Here is a 21,326-nt window from a genome sequence, read left to right as displayed (position 1 = left end):
TGAAAATGAAAATGAAAATGAAAATGAAAATGAAAATGAAAATGAAAATGAAAATGAAAATGAAAAGAAATAAAGTAAAATAAATAAAAAATAAAAATAAAATAAAATAAAATAAAATAAAATAAAATAAAATAAAATAAAATAAAACAAAACAAAACAAAACAAAACAAAACAAAATAATGGTTTTCCTGCAAGTCTGTAGTAGAGGAAGGAGAGCAATCCAACCCCTGGAGGGGCTGCAGAAGGGGGCTGCCCTCCCCACGGCGAGGTGGGGAGACCTGGAGCCGTTTAATGGCAGTAACGGGCACTGGGTAAGAGAAGCTGGATGAGGAGTGAAGTGCTGTGCAGTGCTGCTCTGGCTGACACACAAATTGGGCGCATGGTCTGGGGAGGATTTGGGGTACATTTTCATTTGCGGATCTATTCCCATGGCTCAGCAATACTTAGCTCCTCCTGGAAAAGCGATGCCCAGAGCCTGCGGTTTTTTATGCTCGACGTAATTCTTATTTATTTTTTGTTTCTTAAAAAAACAGTGGAAGGTTTGGAGCAGAAAATGTATTATGTGAATACAATGTCTTGTAAAAGGCAGCTGCATAGCCCTCTAGATACTATTATAATGCTATTGCTGCAGATAACAAATAATATTAGCTGGAAATGGTTTCTAGCTGTTAGGCAAAATGATTATATTGTCAAATGTGATGAACGAGGGAAGTGCAGAAGGCTTTAGCATCCTATCTTTGCAGTTATTTTCCATAATGATATTCCGAACGCTGCTTGCAAGCCTCTCTGCCCTGCCTGCTGCAATCCTTCCCCTGAATGCAGGTGCCCGGGTGACTGCAAGGAGCCTTTGGAGCTGACCCAGGTCTCTGCTTCCCCTTGAGCATCCTCCGGCACTGGGCACTGCTCAGGAAAAACCTTTCTGGGTTCCACAAAGTGCTGGCTGCTCAGCGATAGCCCTTTGAGGATGAGCCCCAGCAGCTCTGCAGCGTGCAGGGGGGGGACCGAAGGCCAGGCAATGCCTTTATCTTGGCTATTTCCCCAGCTAAAGGCATGCGCTGGGTGCAGCTCCTGCAGATGGACCCTGAGAAGGACACAAGGGGGACACATGGGAGGTTTATTCTGATAAAACAAACTTCTGAGAAGTGAGAGGTGGTATTTATTTTATTTTATTTTATTTTATTTTATTTTATTTTATTTTATTTTATTTTATTTTATTTTATTTTATTTTAATTTTATTTTATTTTATTTTATTTTATTATTTTATTTTATTTTACTTTACTTTTATTTTATTTTATTTTATTCTATTCTATTCTATTCTATTTTATTTTAATTTTATTTTATTTTATTTTATTTTTTCACCCCAGTTGTGGTCTCAGAGGAGGAGCGGTGCTGCTGGTGGGTCTCAGCGGCTCACCCCTCCAGCTGTAGTGTTTTTTTTTCTCCAGCACCAGGCCGGTTTCCCACTGTGCTTTGTGACAATGAGCCATCACCCAAGACCCCCACAGAATTATTATGGCAGCTGGCAGCATCCTACCCAGTGGCAATGGGGGAAACCAAGTGCACCGTTTCTCCAGGGCTTAATTTTTCTTTTCCCATTGACCAGCCAAGGAGAGAGCGCAGCACTCCCCATTACCTCGCAGACCGTGCTCGGTCATCCTTTGGATTTCAATGGGTTTTGGACCCTTTTCTAGCACCCCAATCCCCAGCAGCACCTGACAGAAGGTGCCGGGAGGTTGTGGGAGATGTGGGACTGGCTTCTGGGTATATCGGCAGGGGAATGCTGGCAGCATTACGCAGAGATAAGCTCTGTGTCTGATGACGGAGCAGCCAATACGGGGTGATTATATCAATTTTTTAATGATCATCCTTGAAGAATTTTAAAACACGGAGAGCGGGCTGGGAGAAGAGTCGTGGGAATGGTTACAAGTTTGGAAAATATAGATTACAGGGAGAGCCTCCAGGCACTTATTTCACAAGGAAGAGTTTGATCATCTCGTACGTGAATTTACGTGGCCAACAGGGAGCTGGTGCCAGACAAAAAAAAAAAAAAAAAAAAAAAAAAAGAAATATATCTTATGACTGGAAATGAGTAACGTCGAAGTAAGGCTTAGGCTTTTAACATTAAGAGTAATGAAAACAAAGAGAGCGTTTAACCGGGTGCTGCGAAGGGTTCCTCGCCGCCGTGCACTTTGTTAGGAGGGGATTTCAACAAAACTCTGCTGCAGGCAGGCAGAAGTGATGGAGCTCTGTGCTGCGAGGAAACGTCAGCCATCCCAGCCCTGGGGCCACAGACTGCGCACGCTGGGACCACGGAAAACTTGTTTTTACAATTCATGGAGCCCACGGTAACGCAGTCTAATCCTGGAAGTCTTAAAAATGGATTTGGGACCTCCTGGTCCCAGGAAAGCTCTTCAGGCACCTGAGCTTCTGCTCCACAAGATCCCCGGTGGAGACAAAGAATTCCCCACCTCTTTTTTAATACGTGCACGGATCTCTCCTATCTCATGAGCAGGGCACCAAGGCTCAGCCCCCCCGTTTCCCTCGGGGAACATCCCTGCTCCATCTCCTGCTGCTGCACGTTAGGGACTCAGTTCAGAGGGAACAATAAAAAACACCTTAAAAAAAAAAAACATCTTCTGCCTAACCCAACTGTTGTGCTTAGATGAATTATTTCTTAACTTTCTTCTGATTAAGCCCCAGGCTACGTGTATGTTTTGGTGGTGGGCAGCACCAGCGGCTGAGCTGCTCCGCATGCACCAAACACAGCGGCCGCATCCTGCACCTGGCAGGGTCTTCTCCTCTCCAGCCCTCTTCTCGGGGCAGGGCAGGAGTGTCACGGGGAGAAGACCTTTGAAAAGACCCCTCTAGTCTTGCCTGGGCAACCAAAGCAATGGGTTGAGCCTGGGTCAAATCAGTCTTGAGCTCAACATCTTAATGGAAGAGTGAGTGAGGAGACAGCCCAAGTCTCCCCCAAACCTCTGTTGGAGACCCCAATATATCTGCGAGCTTTGAAAGGGTCTGTTAAACAGACGCCGTAGGAAAGACATGTATTTCAGCGTGTTAATCTTGGAAAAAGTCAGGCATGGCTCGGAAGGTCAGAGGCTCATTTGTACCAGACTGTCTGCCTGCTCTGGAGAAAAAAAAAAAGAAAACATGAACTAAATTCCAGATAAACATACACACTCACTGATACTTAATAACATCTCTGCCTTAAATCTGAGGTCCATCGTGCTATATTGGCTGTTGCTCCACATTAGCTTTCATAGCACAGGAACCTGTGAATCAGGCTGCTTGATAAAAGAGGCAGTCGATAGCGCTGGGCTGCGTGCAGACACCGCTTCCTTGAGCTGTGTTTGAAATTTCTCTTTAACTTTTCCCCCAGTTCTGCAGTCCCGTAATTTTCCAGTTTTCTCACCTAGGAATAACATCCCAGGGTCACCTCTGCCATGTGTTGGGAAAATAACAGCTACCACCTCTGGAACTCGTAAATGGAGGAATTTAATTAATGAATTCTCCACGGTGCAATGCGGAGGGGGAAGTGTAAAGAAATGCGGTGCCACTCCAGTTCAGCTTTATTTAGCGCATCAGTGATTTAGTCACTGAAGGATATAAACCAAACAGAAATTGCAAATATTGCATGCAAGTGTATTAAAAACTTCACATAAATAGGCTGAAATACATTAACATAGGATATACCACAGTTCAGGGGACCCAAACAAACTCTAAAGGCGATGATATATTAATTAACCAGTGGAATGAAACAGAAACTAGCATGAGGCTTCTGCAGAGCTGTAAATTTTATGCAAATAATTTAATTTTTTTTAGACAGGGAAGACGTTTTCGGAAAGATACGCTTTCTAACCGCAGATTTTACTTCCTTGTTCCGCAAAGTGTAGATGATGGGGTTTAGCAAGGGGGTCAAAATGCAGAAGACAACATTGCTCATGACATGGACGTCAACGGGGATGTCTGCCCTGTAGGAGACGTACGCCACGGCGATGGAGGAGTAGTAAGTGCCCACCACGAGCAGGTGGGAGGTGCACGTTGAAAAAGCCTTTGCTCGTCCTTCTTTGGAGCTGATTTTTAGTACGGAGAGGATGATATGGATGTAGGAGAGGGCGACGAGAAACAGAGGGACGACTGACACCGTCATAGCGATGGAGAACCCCAAGAAATTCTGGAAATCAGCCCTGAAGTCGGGGCACGCGGCTTGAACGACTGCCAGGTGGTCACAGAAGCAGTGTTGAACCTTGGCAGCCTCCCTGAAGGCCAGCCGAGAGGTCTGCGCGATGACGGGCACGGGTATCAGCAGCGCGGTTATCCAGGCGCCCGCCGCCAGCGCGGCGTTTGCTCTCCTCGTCATCCTGGCCACGTAGCGCAGCGGGTTGCAGATGGCTTCGTAGCGGTCGTAAGCCATAACGACCAGGATCAGCGCCTCCGTCACCGCCAGCCCATGGAAGCTGTACATCTGCAGAAAGCAGCCCCGAAACGAGATGGTTTTAGCGTTGGCCAGGAACATGGCCAGCATCTTGGGAATGGTGGTGGTTGTGAAGAGCACGTCGAGCACGGAGAGGTTAACCAGGAAAAAGTACATGGGTTTGTGGAGCGTGCGGTCGACCACCACCACGGTGATGATTATGGCATTGCCGACCAGGATCAGCAGGTAGAAGAGCAAGAAGACAAAGAAAAGGGGGGTCTGGAAATCCTGGAGAGCTGGGAAACCCACCAGGAAAAAGTCTTTAGTGGAAGCGTTGCTGCTGCAGCTCTCCATGGCGGGGCTGGTCAAAGCATCTGCAAGGACGAAGAGGATGCAGGGAAACGGGGATTGGTAACGCATCACATTTCTCTGAGGATCTTCGAGAGGTTCTGCAAGGAGAACACACACTGGGGAAATCACACAGAGCTGAGCACGTCGCGGCACACAGCTCAGCCCCTCTGGTCTCTCGCCAGCAATTAAGGTGATTTGAATTATACGTTGATGATGATGATCACGTCCGAGTCAGTAGAAGACATGCTCTCCAGCTCAGGACACGAAGGGCAGGACTCGTCTCACCCAGCTGTGGGTGGTCTCCATCTGCACTGCTCCTCTGGGGTCCCTTTCTGGTCCATGGGGGACGTTTTGGGGACGTGGCTCCTCCGCCCCATTCTGTGCTGAGGAGGAGATGAGCCCCGTTACAAAAAAGCCCATTTTTCTCCCCTAAGGGAATTCAGGGACTTATTTATGGAGCAGTAAAGCATCTGCCTCTCTTTTGCTAGGATGCTACAAGGTTTGCTACTGGAAGTCATCCTCATCACCGCTCTTCATGCCTCTGATACCCCTGGTTGTCTACTTGCAGCTCATCACGTTCCTCACAGTCATTGCAGCACGCAGTTCCTTTCTGCTGCTGTTGCTGAAATTCACATAAAAACGCAGAATTTCTTTTGACTTCCAATTTGTTTTGCTGGGACATAAAAACAAGGGCATTTTCAAAACTTTTTTTTTTTTTTTTGCCTGATCTAGGTCAGCATCATGTCTTTTACTATAGTAAGAAATGCTTTAGAGATTCAATAAGTTCAAAGACACTCGTAAATAACTAGGAACAAGTATCAGTCAGTGCCTTCATCTCAGATAGCCTGGCCCACGCTATGTGACAGCTTTCAGCCCTTACATATCTTTATTTTACATAGTATAGCCCTGCAATTGCGTTATTTAAATAAGCTTGTGACACTTCCTGGGTTTTTCCAGGAAAGGCCAGAAGGTGCGTGCCACAGTTTTCCATTTATTTCACAGGTCTCTCTTGTGGGCTTGTAAGGTTTCTGAGTTACAAGGACATTTTTCCTCTCAACTGAAATACTTCCTTGGTTGCTCATAAAGATTTAATGCAGATTAAAAAGGACTATCCTGCCCTATGAAATATGTTTGTTTGCTGTGGCAAAATAAAACACCATTTTGGAAACTTCTATCATCTTCTGCTCGAGCCACAAAACTGCTCCTTCACTTCATAGGCACAAATTCCTGTAGAATGTATCTATTTTATCTAATACCAGGAAAATCAAACCCAAAATAATGTTCAGAAAAAAAAAAAAACAACCCCCACACATTAAAAAACACCCTTGTTTTCATTAGGTCTATACTAAAAAAAAAAGAAAAAGAAGGACAAATGAAGCTTAATTAAGTTTTTGTGCCTTTTTTTGGTTTCTTTATCCCAATTTAAGAGAAGGAAAATTGGAAATGTTTGTTGCTTAGCCTCAAGTAGTTGAGAGTGATGGCTGGTCTCATGCAATTTCCTAACATTATTAAATCTCTGGTAATTTTCAGATAGTTTTACCTTTCACCCAGAAAGTCATCTCCATAACCATATAGAAGAGATCCATTTAATATTACAAATAAATAGATTTTCTACCCCATTGAGATTTAAATACAATTGATATTTTGCTTACTCTTTCCTCTCATCTAATCTACCCTTCTCCATTTCTCCTTCTCATTATTTTTTTCCAAACTGGTAAGCTCTGAGGATATAATTTGTACAAACAATGCTGTGCTATAAAAAAAAGCTACATAATATATTGCATTGAATTAAAATTGCCAGCATGTAATGTCCTTAAAATTAGCATTGATTTGAAGTTGTTTTCAGACACTGTAGATCAAATTCCCATTCTTCCGAGCCTGTTGACATATATTACAATCATATTTTTCCATCCTGGGCTCCACGAGAAAAAAGTAAATCAACACGAAACACTTCATTAGGCTGAAAAAAAAAATATTATCGCGTTAACAGAATAACATCAGCGATAACTCACTTGCAGTTTGAAGCTATAACAAGGTCTGCCCCTTCCTTAATGTCATCCTCAGTGACAAGTGACAAACCCCACAATAAATCCGCTGGCACCGGGCGCGCTGCCCTGCTCCCAGCCCTCTCCCCAGCGATGCTCTGGGGGCTGTTTTCTTGCCTTTATTCTCCTGGTGGCCTCGATTCTCCACGTTTCTTCTCCTAACAGACCTGGCTCTCCATGCTTATTCTGCTGATAGCCCCCTGAACAGATCTGAATCCCCCTGCTGCTCGCCATGCTTTGCAGCGGTCGGGAATTACGCACGACAGATTGGTGTAATTTGGTGTAATCCGGAGGAACGGCGGATCTGTGCAATTTTGTGTAATCCGGAGCAGCAAGGCAGGAGGTTTTGCCACCCAAAGTTCATGGCGTGGCGAAGGTGGGCTGTTGGGCTGTTGGGCTTGGGGCATGACCCACTGAGGGAAACAGCCTTTCCTGACCAGCTCTGGTTCAGCGCCAGCCCTTTCGATGGCATCTTCATGCTATGGAAGGCATGGAACTGGGACATCTCCCTCTCCCCCCTGCACAACCCCGGTGCCACCACTGCAGGTCGGCCCCTGGTTCCTAATTCCCCTTGGCAGGAGCCCAATTTGTTGCAGATGGGTCTGTTGGCCACCTCCTGGCCTTTTTCTCTGCACTGACCGTGCAGGGAGCCTACAGACACCACCTGCCTACACAAGGGTCCCTAACCATCCCTAAGGGAAAGCTGTTGGGTGGCAATCTGAAAGGGGTAAATCCTTCCCGTCCTGTGTAAATAGGCTCTGAGGCTCTAAGGTGCCTGCAGTGCAGGATTCATCCTTGGGTGACATGCAGAAAAATAAAGATTTGATTTCGTTTTTATCTTGAATAATGCACCCACCTGCACCCCAGGAGCATATCGAGACACTCCACAAAAAAACAAACCATGCCCATCTGCATGCCTCAGGCCCATCTGTTCATCCCAATTGCGGTCATGTCTTTAATACAAAAGAAGAGCTGGAGGGGTCTGCTGGTGGAGGGGTCTGGTGGGGTTTCCTCCAGGCCATTTTGCCCAGGATGCTCCCTGGGAGGAGAAGACAAGCCAGAATGCAGGTTTGGGACCGATTCCTTGGGTCCAGCACCCTGGATCTGATCCCTTGGAGGGGGGCAGATTGGGGCAGCAGAGCATCCCTGGGGGCTTGGCAAGTGCCTGACCCTGCTGGGAGCCTGCTGGCGCAAGGAGGACCCCCAGTTGGGTTTGGTTTGTGCAGCCGAGGTGGGACTGGTGCCAGGCTGAGCCAGCTGGCCTCAAACAGAACCTCTGAAATAAGCTTTTTCTGTAACGGGTGGGTTGCATGCGTCTTTGTATCGTAGGTGTGTTTTCAGGATTATCTCGCCCCGTGCCATTCTCCACTTGTGTCATGGATAGAAACGGGGACGTGCGCACTACAGGTGTCACACCTTCTCCACCCCATTTCTGGTGGTGTCACGCCTTCTCCATCCCATTTCTGGGGCTGTTATCCTGCCGCCCACCTCCTGCTCCAGGGCCCGGCCACATTTCCAAGCAGGCAAACCCACAGAACTGTGGCTGCCTGAGTTTAGACTACGGATAAGAAAAGTCTCCCTTCCATTTAGTCATCTGGGAGTTTAGTCCCAATACTCCTCTAGGAAAACAGGTAACCAGATGCCTCTTGCAGGGCACAGGGAGGAACTCAGTGCTGGTTATAAATCATTCAAGCTGTGATCTTGTCTTGTCAGCTATGATTTAAGTTTTGATTACAAATAGCTTCAGATATACCCACAATATAAGATCCTGGGGCTATCTAAGCTCTGTTCTTTCTCAACAAATCAGTGAAAAAGCGTGTTACAGGACAACGATCCCTTCTCCAGGCTGGCAGTTTTACTGAACTGCCCAATTCTGGGAAGCACCCACGCAGTCAGGGCTAAAAGCTGCTGCAGATTTGGATGCTGTATGGTCTTGAGCATGCCAATATCTGGTGGTATCAGACTTCTGCTCCCAGGACCATGGTGCTGTCACCGCCGTGGAGTGGTTGTCCCAGGTGGGGTTGCCATGGCAGGGGGAGGACAAGGAGCTTGCATCCTCCATCCCAAATGCTTATACCTTCAGCAGAGCTTGATCACACCTGGCCAGCTGTGGGGTGGGCACGCACCCTATGCTGGGGCATCAGGAGCCAACCAGGCTTCCCAAATGAGACCACGGATCCCCTTGAGGGCCAGGTCCTTCCACCTGAGAGCTTCCACCCTTCCTGGCTGGGACCCCGTGCTGGGATGGTGGAAGAGCCAAACCCCACACTGGTTCAGCTCAGTTCATTGCTTACAGCCCTTAAGACTTTTCTTTTCATCGACTTTTCTCCTCCTTCCTTCCCCTTGCCCTCAGAGGTGCCCACGCTACCACCACCCATGGCCATGCTCTGCTCCTCCAGCTCCTGCACTGCTTCTCCTCCAGGCTCTGTGAGTCCCACTGGGTTCCTGTGGGTTCCTGCAAACAGGACAGGTAGCCACTCTGCTCATTTCCACACATTTCCTAAATTACATCTTCTGGAGCAATTTCCCACTTGAATCTCTGATCCCATCTGAACAGATGCGGGGCCTCTGATAGCAGAGCTCCTGAGCGCCCTTGTTAAAAATACTCCCATAAGCATTCAGGGAAAGTTGCACTTCCAAACATGTTTGTTTTGAAGCTCTAATTCTTACGCTTGGGTGGCAATGCCAATGAAAACAGCACAAATTGGTCTCTCGGCGGTAGCAGCTCCTGGGGGCTTTATTGATGTTTTCCATCATAATTAATACCCAGGGCTGGTGTAATCAGGGCTTGCATGACCCGCGCTGGGGTGCACTGAAGCCTCAGGGTACCCAAGCCTCAGACTGCAGGGGGGCTGGTGAGCCACAGGGTGCCTGGGGATGCTCTGGGGGTCACAAGCGGCTTAAAGGCTGAAATTTGGTGGCTTTGCAGCCCTGCCGTGCTAAGAAGCTCGGGGCAACTAGGTCTATGGAGACAGGTTGTACTTTGGGCTACACTTCAAGCGCAGCATGGAGACAAGAGGTCTCAGCTCTGGGTTTGAGCCTAGAGCTGTGGGAACGTGGTTTTTCCATAGGTTGGCTGTCACCCAAACCCACATAATGCACATTTTGGCAAATGGCTGAATTTCACATGCAAAACAACCCACAGGTGTATAGAATCGTCATAGAGTCATGGAATGGCTTGGGTTGGAAGGGGCCTGAAAGACCATTGTAGTGGGTCCAACCACCTAATTCCAACTCCATGCCATGGGCGGGGATGCCACCCACTAGATCAGGTTGGTCAATGCCCCATCCAACCTGGCCTTGAACACCTCCAGGGATGGGGCATCCACAGCTTCTCTGGGCAACCTGTGCCAGGGCCTCACCACCCTCTGAGTGAAGGATTTCCTCCTAATGTCTAGTCTAAATCTATCTTCTTTTAGTTTAAGACCATTTCCCCTTGTTTTATCATTATCTACCCAAGTAAAGAGTCCCTCTCCATTCTTCTTATAAGACCACTTTAAGTACTGAAAGGCCAAGATGAGGTCTCCCCTGAGCCTTCTTTTCTCCAGGTCGAACACCCTCAGCTCTCTCAGTCTTCACAGGAGAGGTGCTCCAGCCCCTTGATCAACCACATGGCCTCCTCTGGACCCACTCTCACAGCCCCACACCCTTCTTGTGCTGGGGGCCTCAGGCCTGGACGCAGGACTCCAAGTGGGGCCTCAGGAGGGCAGAGCAGAGGGGCACAATCCCCTCCCTCCCCTGCTGCCACCCCTCTGGTGATGCAGCCCAGGAAGCAGTTGCCCTTCTGGGCTGCAGGCGCACACTGCCGGCTCACGTCGAGCTTTTTGTCCCCCAGAATCCCCAAGTCCTTCTCTGCAGGGCTGCTCTCAGTGAGTTCTTCGCCCAGTCTGTGCTCGTGTCTGGGATTGCCCTGGCTCAAGTGTAGCACCTTGCACTTGGCCTTGTTGAACCTCATGAGGTTCACGTGGGCCCACTTCTCCAGCCTGTCCAGGTCCCTCTGGATGGCATCCCTTCCTTCTGGTGTATCGACTGCACTGCTCAGCTTGGTGTCATCTGCAAACTTCTGAGGGTGCACTCGATCCCGTCATCTATGTCAACAATAAAGGTATTAAACAGTACCGGTCACAAGACAGACCCCTGAGGTACACCTCTTGTCACTGGCCTCCACCTGGACATGGAGCCATCGACCACCACTCTCTGGGTGAGACCTTCAAGCCAACTCCTTATCCACTGAATGGTCCACCCACCAAATCCAAATCTCTCCAATTTGAAGACCAGGATGTCATGTGGAACCGTGTCAAAGGCCTTACAGAAGTCCAAGTAGATGACATCGGTCAGTCTTCCCTTGTTAACTGATGCAGTCACTCCATCACAGAAGGCCACCATGTCAGTCAGGCATGATTTACCCTGGGTGAAGCCATGCTGGCTGTCCTGGATCATCTGTTTGTCTTGCATGTGCCTTGACATTGCTTCCAGAAGGACCTGTTCCATGACGTTCCCAGGCACAGAGGTGAGGCTCACCAGTCTGTAGTTCCCTGGCTCCTCCTTTCTATCCTTTTTAAAAATGGGAGTGATGTTTCCCTTCTTCCAGTCACTGGGGACTTCACCTGACTGCCAGGACTTTTCAAATATGATGGAGATCAGCTTGGCAACTCCATCAGCCAGTTCCCTCAGGACCCTGGGATGCATGGTGTCAGGCCCCATAGCCCTGTAGTTGTTAATTCGCATCAGGAGGTCCCAAACTTGCTCTTCACTTACAGTGGGAGGGACTCTGCTCCCCCAGCCCTCGCCTAGAGTTTCGGGGACTCAAGAGACATGGGAAGCCTGACCACCAGTGAAGACCAAGGCAAAGAAGTTGTTAAGTACCTCTGCCTTCTCCACATCTATTGTTACCAGTTCTCCATCTTCATTTGTCAGAGGCAATACACTCTCCTTAGTCTTTCTTTTGTGGCCAATGTACCTGGAGAAAACCTTCTTGTTGTTCTTTGCATCCCTCGCCAAGTTTAGCTCTGTCAGTACCTTGGCTTTCCTGATCCCTTCCCTGCACATCAGGGCAGCATTTCTGTACTTTTGCCAGGGCACATGGCCCTGTTTCCACCGTCTGTGCATTTCCTTCTTTTGCCTAAGTTTGACCAGCAGGTCCTTGTTCAGTCGTGCCGGTTTCCTACCTTCCCTGCTTGATTTATTTCACATGGGAATAGAGAGCTCCTGCACTCTGAGAAAAATATCCCTAAAGAGTTGCCAGCTCCGATCAGACCCTCTGTCCCTAAGGACTGTGTCCCATGGGATCGCGTACACTCTTTCTTTGAAGTTGGCTCTTCTGAATTTCAGAGTGCTTGAAATCCCCCAGGAGGATGAGAGCCCGTGAGCACGATGCTTCTTGTAGCTGGAGCAAGAAGGCCTCATCTGCAGGCTCCCTTTTTTGTTGGGTGCCTGTAGTAGACCCCAACCACAAAATGTCCTTTGTTGGTCTTTAATTTTTACCCACAGGCTCTCATCCTGCTCGTGGCTGTTTCTCAGAGGGAATTCTTCACAACCTATCCATTTCTTAATGTAGAGGGCAACATCTCCACCCTTCCCTCCCTGCCTGCCTCTCCTGTAAAGCTTGCAGCCCTCTGTTCCAGTGCTCCGGCTGTGTGATTTGTCCCACCATGTTTCCGTGATAGTCATTAGATCATAGTTTTCTAATTGCTTCCAACTCCTCTTGCTTGTTTCCCATGCTGCGTGCGTCGGTATAGAGGCCTTTCACCTTTTTAGAGGAGTCCTTCCTAATTCCTATGGGACAATTCACAGGTGTTTCCCTGCTGTTTCCTCAAGTATTGGCATTCAGTGGTTCTTTTGAGTCACTTAGAGGCACAACCCCTTCCCCTGCTGCATCTAGTTTAAAGCTCTGCTAATTAGTCCGGCCAGCTTGCTGTCCCAAACCCTCTTGCCCCACTTGTTCATGTGCTTCCCACCCCGTGTCAGCATGCCTGGAGTCTCAAAAGCCTGCCCGAGATCACAGAACCCAAAACCCCGAGCATGGCACCGGCTGCACAACCAGGCATTCACGCATGCCACCTCCTCCTCAGGTCCCAGTCTCCAACTGGGAGGCTTGAGGAGAACACTGGTCGTGCTCCTGATCCCTTCAGCATCTTTCCAGGGGACATACGGTCCCCTTGGTTTTTCCAAGTCTCCTTGTCATGGCCTCAGCTGTCCCTACATGAAAGAGCAGGAACAGGTGATAGTCCTTTGGCTTGACCAAGCTCGGCAGCCTCTTCGAGATGTCACGAGCAGGAGATTTGCACTTCAGCAAAGTGGCCACAGGTGGATGGAAAAGATCAGCTCTGCAGACTTGGGAAGCCATCCCAGAGCCACTTCTTGTTTTCCTGTGTCAGAGAGACTGCTGTGCCCTGCGGGTGCCCCAGGCTAGCACAATGAGTACATTTAATTCTACTTCTGACTTGCTGGAGACACCTTCCTTTTCACATATAGGCCAGGTTTAGAGAGAAGAGATGGGGTTTGAGTGCCAGCTCTGCATCCACCTCGGCTTCATCCCTGCTCAGGCTGGGAGGGATCTTATATGGGAGCGAGCAGTGCTTTTGGAATAACAAACTCAACCTGCCCCATTTTATTAAGAGTCCCCTGACCACACCACAGGCTTCAAACATCAGAATTTCTGGGCAGGGAAAATGCTCGTTTCTCTTTGTGCACATGAAATGTCGGTCAGCTACTCAATTCCCCCCCCAAGCATGCACAATCGATTCCTAATAAAGCAGCTAAATAAGGGGAGATTAATAAAAGGATATGCTGTGAACAAGGTGACTGACACGGCTAATAAGCTGCAGACCTAAACAGTGTTTGGATGCCACCTGAATGTCTTTCCCTAAAGCACATGGATTCTGTGTAAATCTCTCATCTCAAGTTATTACAGGCAGAAGGGCAGAGGGGTGTCAGGGCAGGATGAGGACAAAGCCGTCCTCCCCACTGCAGGGCTGAGGCCAACAGAAAGCCGGGATGTGCCTGGGGCCAGCAGTGGGTCTGTGCCACGAGTGAGGGTGTAGTTCAGGTCCTGGAGCCCCCAGCCAGTGATAATGCTGTGGTTAGGTGGGCTTAAATCAATGAAAAGTGCTATATGACATCTGCATATGGAAGCAGGCTGTTACGGGGGGTGACGTGGGGTGCTCTGAGGGGTCCCACAGATGCTGGGCCCTCTGCTATGCCCGGAGGGGCCCCATGGCCAGCCTGCACGGAGAACAGCCTTCAGCCACCCACCTGCATTGCCACGACACCAAAACCCAGAGCAGAGCCAGCACAGTGCAGCTCTGTAGGCTGCAGACCTACTTGGGACCTTGTTAAACTGGGCGCTTGTGGGGTGGGACACGGTGGGGACCCCGCTCAAGGTGCAGCGCTCACTTGGTGCCAAGCTCTGCCCAGCTGTTGGGTCGCTCTTTTTGCCTAGCTCAGGTTTTCAGGTGAATTCTTTTTTTTTTTTTTTTAATTATTATTATTTCCTTCCTTTGCCCAGGGGTGGGCACAGAGACGAAATTAGTCCGGGGGTGCTCCGGAGAGCTGCGGCCGGAGGATGCTCGGGCTCAGGGCCCTGGGACTTGGCCGGCTGCTCGCAGTGCAAGGAGCTTCCCCCTTCCCTGCTCTAACACTGCCACCTCGCTGCGCAGCCGGACACGGCTCCCAGCGTCCCCAGCACCGCTCCTCTTTGCTCGCAGTGGAGGAGGTTCTCTGTCCATCCATCCTTCCATCCATCTGTCCATCCATCCGTCCTGAGCTGCAGTGGTAGCCCCCAGCTGACTGCTCCATCACCGCTCCTTGCGTTCCCACCGGCTTTCCAGCAGGCGAACAGCCCCCAGCGACTTATTTCTGGGGGGATGCACGGCCCAAGGGACTGGCAAATCCCTCACCTCAGGTGATTTACGTTGGGCTGCGACTCCATTTTATACCCTCTTAATGCTCCCTGGTGCAGTGCTAGGAGACAAGAAAGGACGTGGGAAGGAGCTGGGGACGAAGTCATCACAGCCATGCCTGGGGAATGCACCTGGAGGTGGAAAACTCCACGTGGCTGGGTGAATCCCAGCCCTACCATGAAATGAGGGTAGGTCAGGGCTCTGCAAACCCCATGTTTAATGCCTACGTTCATACCGTGACTCTGGGGACACCCAAAAAGGTGCCAGGAGATGCTGCAAAGCGAAAAGAGGAGGTGGCGCTTCATGTGGCATCCCTTCCCTCCACGAAACTCCCTCCTGTGGGGTGCTGCGAGTGCAGAAAAGCTGGCATACGTTCAAGGAAGGAGAGAAATTCAAGGGAGAGAAATTCTGGAGGGTTTCTAAACATCTGAAGCCGCTCCTAACCCCGGGGAGCACTGAGATGTGTCCTGGGTTGTCCTCCCAGGGCTGCTGTGGGGCCACCTCATGGGCAAGGCAGGCTGCTGGCCCAGCAGCATGGGATGGGGGTGCCCCTTCTTCAATTCCTCCTGAAGCCTTTGAGAAATCCTGTCAAAAAGGTCAAATTCCCTACTTTGAGGCTGTCCCCTGTCTTGCTGCTGAGGCAGGAGCATTCGGGGGACACTCGGCGGCTGGCTGAGCATCGCAGTGACACCATCCCCTCTCATCCCAGTGACACTGCTCCTTCTCAGCTTGCCCTGGCAGGGCTCCCTCCAAAACGAGCCTCAGCCAATTTTACAATATTGAGGTTATCTAGGCACCCCCTAACCTCCTCCTACACCGCTTTAAGGCTCTGCGCACCCCCCTTCATCGCGGGTGTATGCCTTGCTCGCAGCTGCGGCGACCTTTCGCTGAGCAGTGATGTGCACAAACTTTTGTCAGCCCAGGCTGGCAGTGCCACCACGGAGCAGCCGAGATGTCCCTGCTGTGCCTCCGGCCTCCTATGCACCGCTCCAGTGCCCATCCTCACTGGCTGCATCTCCCCCAGGTGCTCACACTGCCCTTCGGTAGCCCCTCTGCTCTGTGTTTCCTTCCTTCCTTGAGACCAAGGAGCCACAGCACCCTCATAGTGCTTCCCTCCCATCCCTTCAGCTGAAAATCCCCTGTTTCTGTAAGCTCCAGCTTCCCATAAAAGCTTCCTCCACCTGGTCCCACACGACAGCATTCATTTTCCTCTCCCGTCTCCTCCAGGCTTGCAGCCAAACTCCCCCCCGTGGTCTGAATCTCCAAACGAACCCACACCCCCGTGGTGGTAGAGAAAGCATCACGCTCCTCTCTCGCTCCAGTCCTTCCCAGAAAAGTTATTCCTTCTTTAAAATTAATATTCTACTTACGCAGGCAGCTGTGTGCCTCTGGTGGGGCTGCGCTCAGGCTTCCGGCTCATCCTATTTCTCAGCACCCTTCTTGCATGATCATGCAGGTGGGCTCAGTGGCCCAGCACCACCTGCAGTCCACTTTTCTACCCCTCTAGGGCTAAACCTGCCCCTGCGTGGCCCTGGGCCCTTGTCTGGTCCCTCCCTGCCTGCTGCCTCTGCTCCTCGCTCGGAGCTGGTGGTGGAAGCCAGCGAGCCTCCCTGCAGGGACCTGCTCCTCACGTCGCCACCAGCCACCTCCCTGCCCACACCTCTGCCAGGACAGAGCACATCCAGGACCATTTTTGTTCTTGTTGGGTTCTGCAGGTGGTGAAATGGTAAAAAAAAAAAGAAAAAAACACCTTTAACCTGCAGCATCCAGCTTTGGGGAAACCCTGCTTGGGGTCCTGGAGAGGCTCCGCCTTCCCGTGTCCTTGCAGCATCGCTCTCCCATTTCAGCCACCTCTGTGGCATCACGGAGAGCAAAATCCCTGAGCTCTTTTTGTCACCTGAGGGTTTTCGTATCTCATTTACTTCTAGGGCTGCTTGGTCGCACAGAGTTTCAGCCGAAATTCTCCCAAATGGACTTTTCTGTTGTAATGTCAAAGTTATTTTTAAATCACCTTGCCCAAGCAGCGCGCCTCTCCTTGCTGGCCCCCACAGCCTCGCTGTCCTTCCCAGTGACTTTTCCTCTACAGAAACCAACCAAAATTATTTCTCACCCCTTTAGGTTTGGCTGCGTCTGGGCTCTGTGGGATTACATTTCAATTGTGAGGTGATAGCAAGCATCTTCAAAAAGAAAATAGGGTGGAAAAGTGTGAGGATAGTGGTGCAAATGGGAAAAATGCAGTGGTTTATCAGAGCCATCATAACATTTGGGTGCACAGCAATTTATTTAGCCTGCTCTAGTAAAGACAAAATGTATTATTATTCAGATAACTCTGAGGGCTGATAAAGGAACAGCCTGGAGGGTTTCTGTATAAATCCCTGTGAAGTCTCACTTCAATAACAGCTGCAAATTACAAACGCTTCCAAGAAGCAGGAAGCCTTTCAATTATTAAGCACCCAGCAGTGCCCACATTGGGCTCGGCTGCGCAGTCTGGCTCGGTGACTAATTACTTTTCAGTAATATCCTCCTTCTTAGGAGAAACTCCCCCCCCTCCGCAAAGTGTTGCTGTTGGCGTTCAGGTCATTAGAAGCAATTAAGACTAATTCTGAGCCCGCAGGGACGGGAAGGGTTTAGGGAATGGCATGCAAGGGCAGGACCTCTCCCCATGAGGTCTGGAGAAAGCTGCCCCTGGCCGGCATGGGCAGGGAGCTGTTCCCATAGATCACTGCCCTGCTCCCACTGCTGCTGGCGAGCATCTCCTTGCAGCCTCCGTGGAAAATCTAGAGCCTGCGTGGACAATGAGGGGGACCTATGGGCATTGCCAAGCACCTTCTGCACCTGGGAGCTATGCTGAAAGGGTGGAGAGCGAAAGTGCTCACCCAGCTGACATCCTCCATGAAGAAAGACCTTGTTTTCCACCACGCTCAGGCTTGCGTGGTGCATTTCGTAAAAGAAAAGAAAATAGAAAAGCAGATGTTTCTCAGCACTCTGTGCGTATTTGGGCTTTAGCTCCTTGCCTCTACATCTTGACCTCAGGTCTCCTAATTAACGCCTCGCACTCAGACGTGGCGAGGGGTGGAAATCTGGACCGGATGGTGGAGCACCATGACTTGCAACCTGTTTTCCTAGCTGAATTACAAGGGTGCTCAGTGCTGTGGCCTCTGCCCATAAATCACAGCCTCTCTGGCGCTGCGTCCCCGAGGAGTGAGACGCATAATAGACTTGAAACTCTTGGAGGAGCAAACCTTGTGCAATTATGCAGCAACACAAATGCTCTCGGCTCAGGCAGCCACTGAGCGCCGCGTTAATCCCCAGCTGGATTATTCCTTCTGTGTTATTCATAAAAACATTCTTGTATTTTGAAAGACTTTCCAAGACCAAAGGCATGTCACACATTGCAGGCAGAGCTGCTCCAAAGCAGTGACAAAGCAGAGGTTACACCCAGTGGATGGTTCTCAAAAACAGCATGGGGGAAAGTTTCACTTTTCCCTTTCTCTTGCTTTCCTCTTTTCCCAGTGCAGGATTTCTCTCTGCCCCTTCACAGCTATTCCTGTGGATGTTGAAACCTCCTCTGTCACAATTTGTTCCCTTGTGTGTCTCTGTAGCACCGATCATTCATGAGAGTCCAAATTTCAGTTGAATATAAGCCTTGAGATTTCCCTCCTCTGCTCCCATGGAAGAATTTCAGGATGAATGCAATCGGCAGGATAATGAGGATATTCCTCCTCGCACTTGCACAGCCCACAAGATTCCTCTTTAGGACAGAAAGGAAAGTCCCTTGGTCGAGGGACAGGAACCACGAGTTCAGCCTCTGTTTTTCCTTTAGGTCCTTGCCTTGCTGAGCTCGGAGGGTGCTGCAGGGGCAGGGCGGGGACGGGGAGCTGCCCTTGGGAGGATGCTGGCCACGCAGGCTGGATCCCAGCCCTGCAAACAGTTCCTGCAGCATTCAAAATAGTTCTTTGGGAGTTTGGCTGGCTCTCTAAGAGATGTCAGCAAAGCCCAGAGGTAAAGTCCCAGCCCTAAAATCCAGATGGTTTTTTCCTAACCCCAAGTGTGGAAAAGGACCAGCCTCCTCCCCACCAGAAGAAATGAATCCCATTGCCAGTGTGGGAAATCTTGCTCCTTTGTATCTTGGGCCCAGAGCAGAGTCAGAGCAACCGGCAGAGCCAGGCAGCTGCAGGCGTACCCTTGTGGCTGCTTCCAGGCTGTGAGCCCTTTGGAAAAGCCCAATTTCTTCATCTGTGGGCATTTGTAATCTCAGAGGCATGACATTTTACAGCCTCTTTGCACAAGATAAGTACTGCTATCGCTTGCTGCTCACCGGTTTAGTTGTTCCAAGGAATCACCCCTCCACCACATCCTCCAGAGAGTTTAACACCATTGAACTGAGCCTAATGAGACCTTTTATTTCCTTTTCTTCAAACATTTCACGTAGCCTATACCGGTCTTATTCGACATGGATTTCCTAGCGCTTGGCTTTCGGGAGGATTTATCCTTTTCGCTTCCATGCCGTGCACTCACGGCCTGCAAAGCGACGTGTGCCCGGCTTTCTGGAGGCAGAAGGCATGAAGCTGAGCGAGCTGCAGGAAGGCTCCCGGTCGGAGAGCGGCAGCAGCGGGCAGGAGATGGCCCCGTGCTGCAGCCGCAGGGCTGGCGCACCTGCAGGGATGCTCCAGCTTCGAGGCGCCCAGGGGCTTTTTTTTTTTTTTCCTGCATCCACCCCCTGCACAGCACCATGTGAATTTGCAGCCCGAGGTGTGAGAAGTGATCTGCAGCCAAGAGCACAGGCTCAGAGGAGCATCTCAGTGAAGCTGCATTTTAATTTGTGATTGCAAAGGTGGGCGTCCTGCAAGCAGGAGCGCGCAGAAGTGTACCATAACCTTACCTCCCCTGTTGCTCGATTCCTCCCCTCCTTTCTCACACAGGGGACCATGCAACATGCAGAGGGGTGCAGGATCAGACCCTGAGGGTTTGCAGCTAGCGGTGTTTATTCCCTTAGAGCCAAAAGCCCCTTTGGCTCCCCAGAGCTCAGCGCTCTGCCGGGGGCTGCTTGCGCCCCGTAAGGGCACCATGCTGGGGACACGATGCGCGTCTCCCGCCGGGGGTGTCCCAGCAAATGGCCATACTCTGGGGCGCAGAGCAAAACTTGCTGAGGCTCACGCCAGCTAAAGCGAGGTGCTGAGCAAGAGGAATCAATAGATGGTGCTCTTCTTTTGTGCAAAGCCGCAGCGCGGGGCTGCAGGCAGGGGTATCCAGCTCCGGGCATGGGGCTGAGACCCCCGTGCTGATTTGGGTGCCTGCCCCTCGCTGCTTCACAGCTGAGCCTCCTCTCCCCTCCCATCCAGGAGCTCCGGCCCCAAATTAACCATATTTTGTGGGTCCTGGGGGGGCTGCCTGTGCCCTCTGCAAAGCTTCTCTGGAAAGATAGGACTTAGGCAGCTGTGAAATATTAATACTTTTTTTTTTTTTTTAAGATCTAATAACTCCTTCCTGAGAGATCGCAGAGCCCATGAGAGCTGATAAAGTTTATTTTCTCTGCAGTGCATTATCTGCCTGATGCAGCCCTGCCTGGGAGGACAGCTCAGGGTCACTTGGGCGAGGAGCATTTCTGAACGCACCAGTTCGGCTGTCTCCTACTGAGCAAAATGTATCTCTGCTGATAGGGCTAATGAGGCGGGCGTTTAATTATTATTTAATGAGCTTGTGCCCGGACAGCAGATAATCTCTGCTTTGGAAACATCAAGTCACTGTGCCCGTTGCACCCCGTTTCCAGTCTGTGAGACCCCAGCAGGAACTGCCAGGGGGAAAATGTGTTTGTGGATCTCCTGGCTGCTGCTAAACCACGGCCCTGGGTAGGGAAAAATCCCCGTTGGAGTTTCCACCTCTTGTCTCTGGGACCTTGCTGAAGGGGCCATGGGCACCCGGCATAGCCAGGGAGGGCAGCTGGTGCAGCATTTTGGGCAAGCAGCAGGAGAAGGGCCGGGCTCAGACATCCAGGGCTGTGAAATCATCTGAAACACAGGTTTTTGGGGGTCTGAGATAACTTGTCTGGTGTAAAGCTCCGCCACCTGTGCAGTGCCTGATGCAGCAATTCAATCTCAAGGTGCACGCAAATGACTTTTATGAGGACTGTAAGGTGAACATGAAAAAGTGCGTGCAGGATTAAGGCGTGCAATCCACTGAGAGCAGAAGCTCGTGGTGTTTTATGGCATTTAATCCTGAAAACATCATCTCTGGAGACCATGGGTTATCAAGCAAAGCAGTACGACACCTTCGAAATTAATAGCCCAGACCCAGCATCTCTCAGCAGCCTTGCTTTGCTTTCTTCACCCCATCTGAAGCTCCAAGAAGCCAAAAGCTGCATCGGGGCTGCCAAACCAGGGCTCCCCTGGACCAACGCATCTCCAATCCTCGGAGGATTTGCCATCGTGTCTCTGCGCCAGGGCCAGCTCCATCCCCAGCCCAGAGCGATGGCCGAGGTGCTGCAGAGGGAGCAAACCCCGCAGTCACACCAAGGAGAGGGGATCCCCAATGCCGCCTCGCAGCCGTCCCCATCCCAGAACCCAAAACATGCAGAGCCACCAGGACAAATCCCCTTTTCCTCTTGGTACATTG

The 21,326-nt window shown here is 50.4% G+C and overlaps 1 protein-coding gene across 2 annotated transcripts; it reads right to left on the bottom strand.

The window, feature by feature from the left end:
- Positions 1-3,094: 3,094 nt before the first annotated feature.
- OR2AT4 (olfactory receptor family 2 subfamily AT member 4) lies at positions 3,095-20,168 on the bottom strand. 2 transcript variants are annotated; one of them, XM_083819517.1, is made up of 2 exons: positions 16,085-20,168; positions 3,095-6,728 (listed from the first exon to the last, which is right to left on the bottom strand). In XM_083819517.1, exon 2 carries the CDS (start codon positions 4,835-4,837, stop codon positions 3,812-3,814), a length of 1,026 nt encoding a protein of 341 aa, XP_083675643.1. In that variant the 5' UTR covers positions 4,838-6,728; positions 16,085-20,168; the 3' UTR covers positions 3,095-3,811. The 2 variants fall into 2 exon arrangements, with proteins under 2 accessions (XP_083675643.1, XP_083675644.1); XM_083819518.1 differs by having other exon boundaries at positions 3,095-5,390.
- Between the last annotated feature and the right edge of the window lie 1,158 nt (positions 20,169-21,326).

This window comes from Anser anser (assembly GCF_964211835.1).
Source record: "Anser anser genome assembly, chromosome: 1".
Taxonomy (NCBI): domain Eukaryota; kingdom Metazoa; phylum Chordata; class Aves; order Anseriformes; family Anatidae; genus Anser; species Anser anser.
Note: the sequence above shows the minus strand (reverse complement) of the source record. Positions and strands in the feature narration are given on the sequence as shown.

Bases quoted from the DNA above. Each gene is read 5' to 3' on its own strand.
- OR2AT4 (XM_083819517.1), bottom strand. From the start codon at position 4,837: ATGCGTTACCAATCCCCGTTTCCCTGCATCCTCTTCGTCCTTGCAGAT.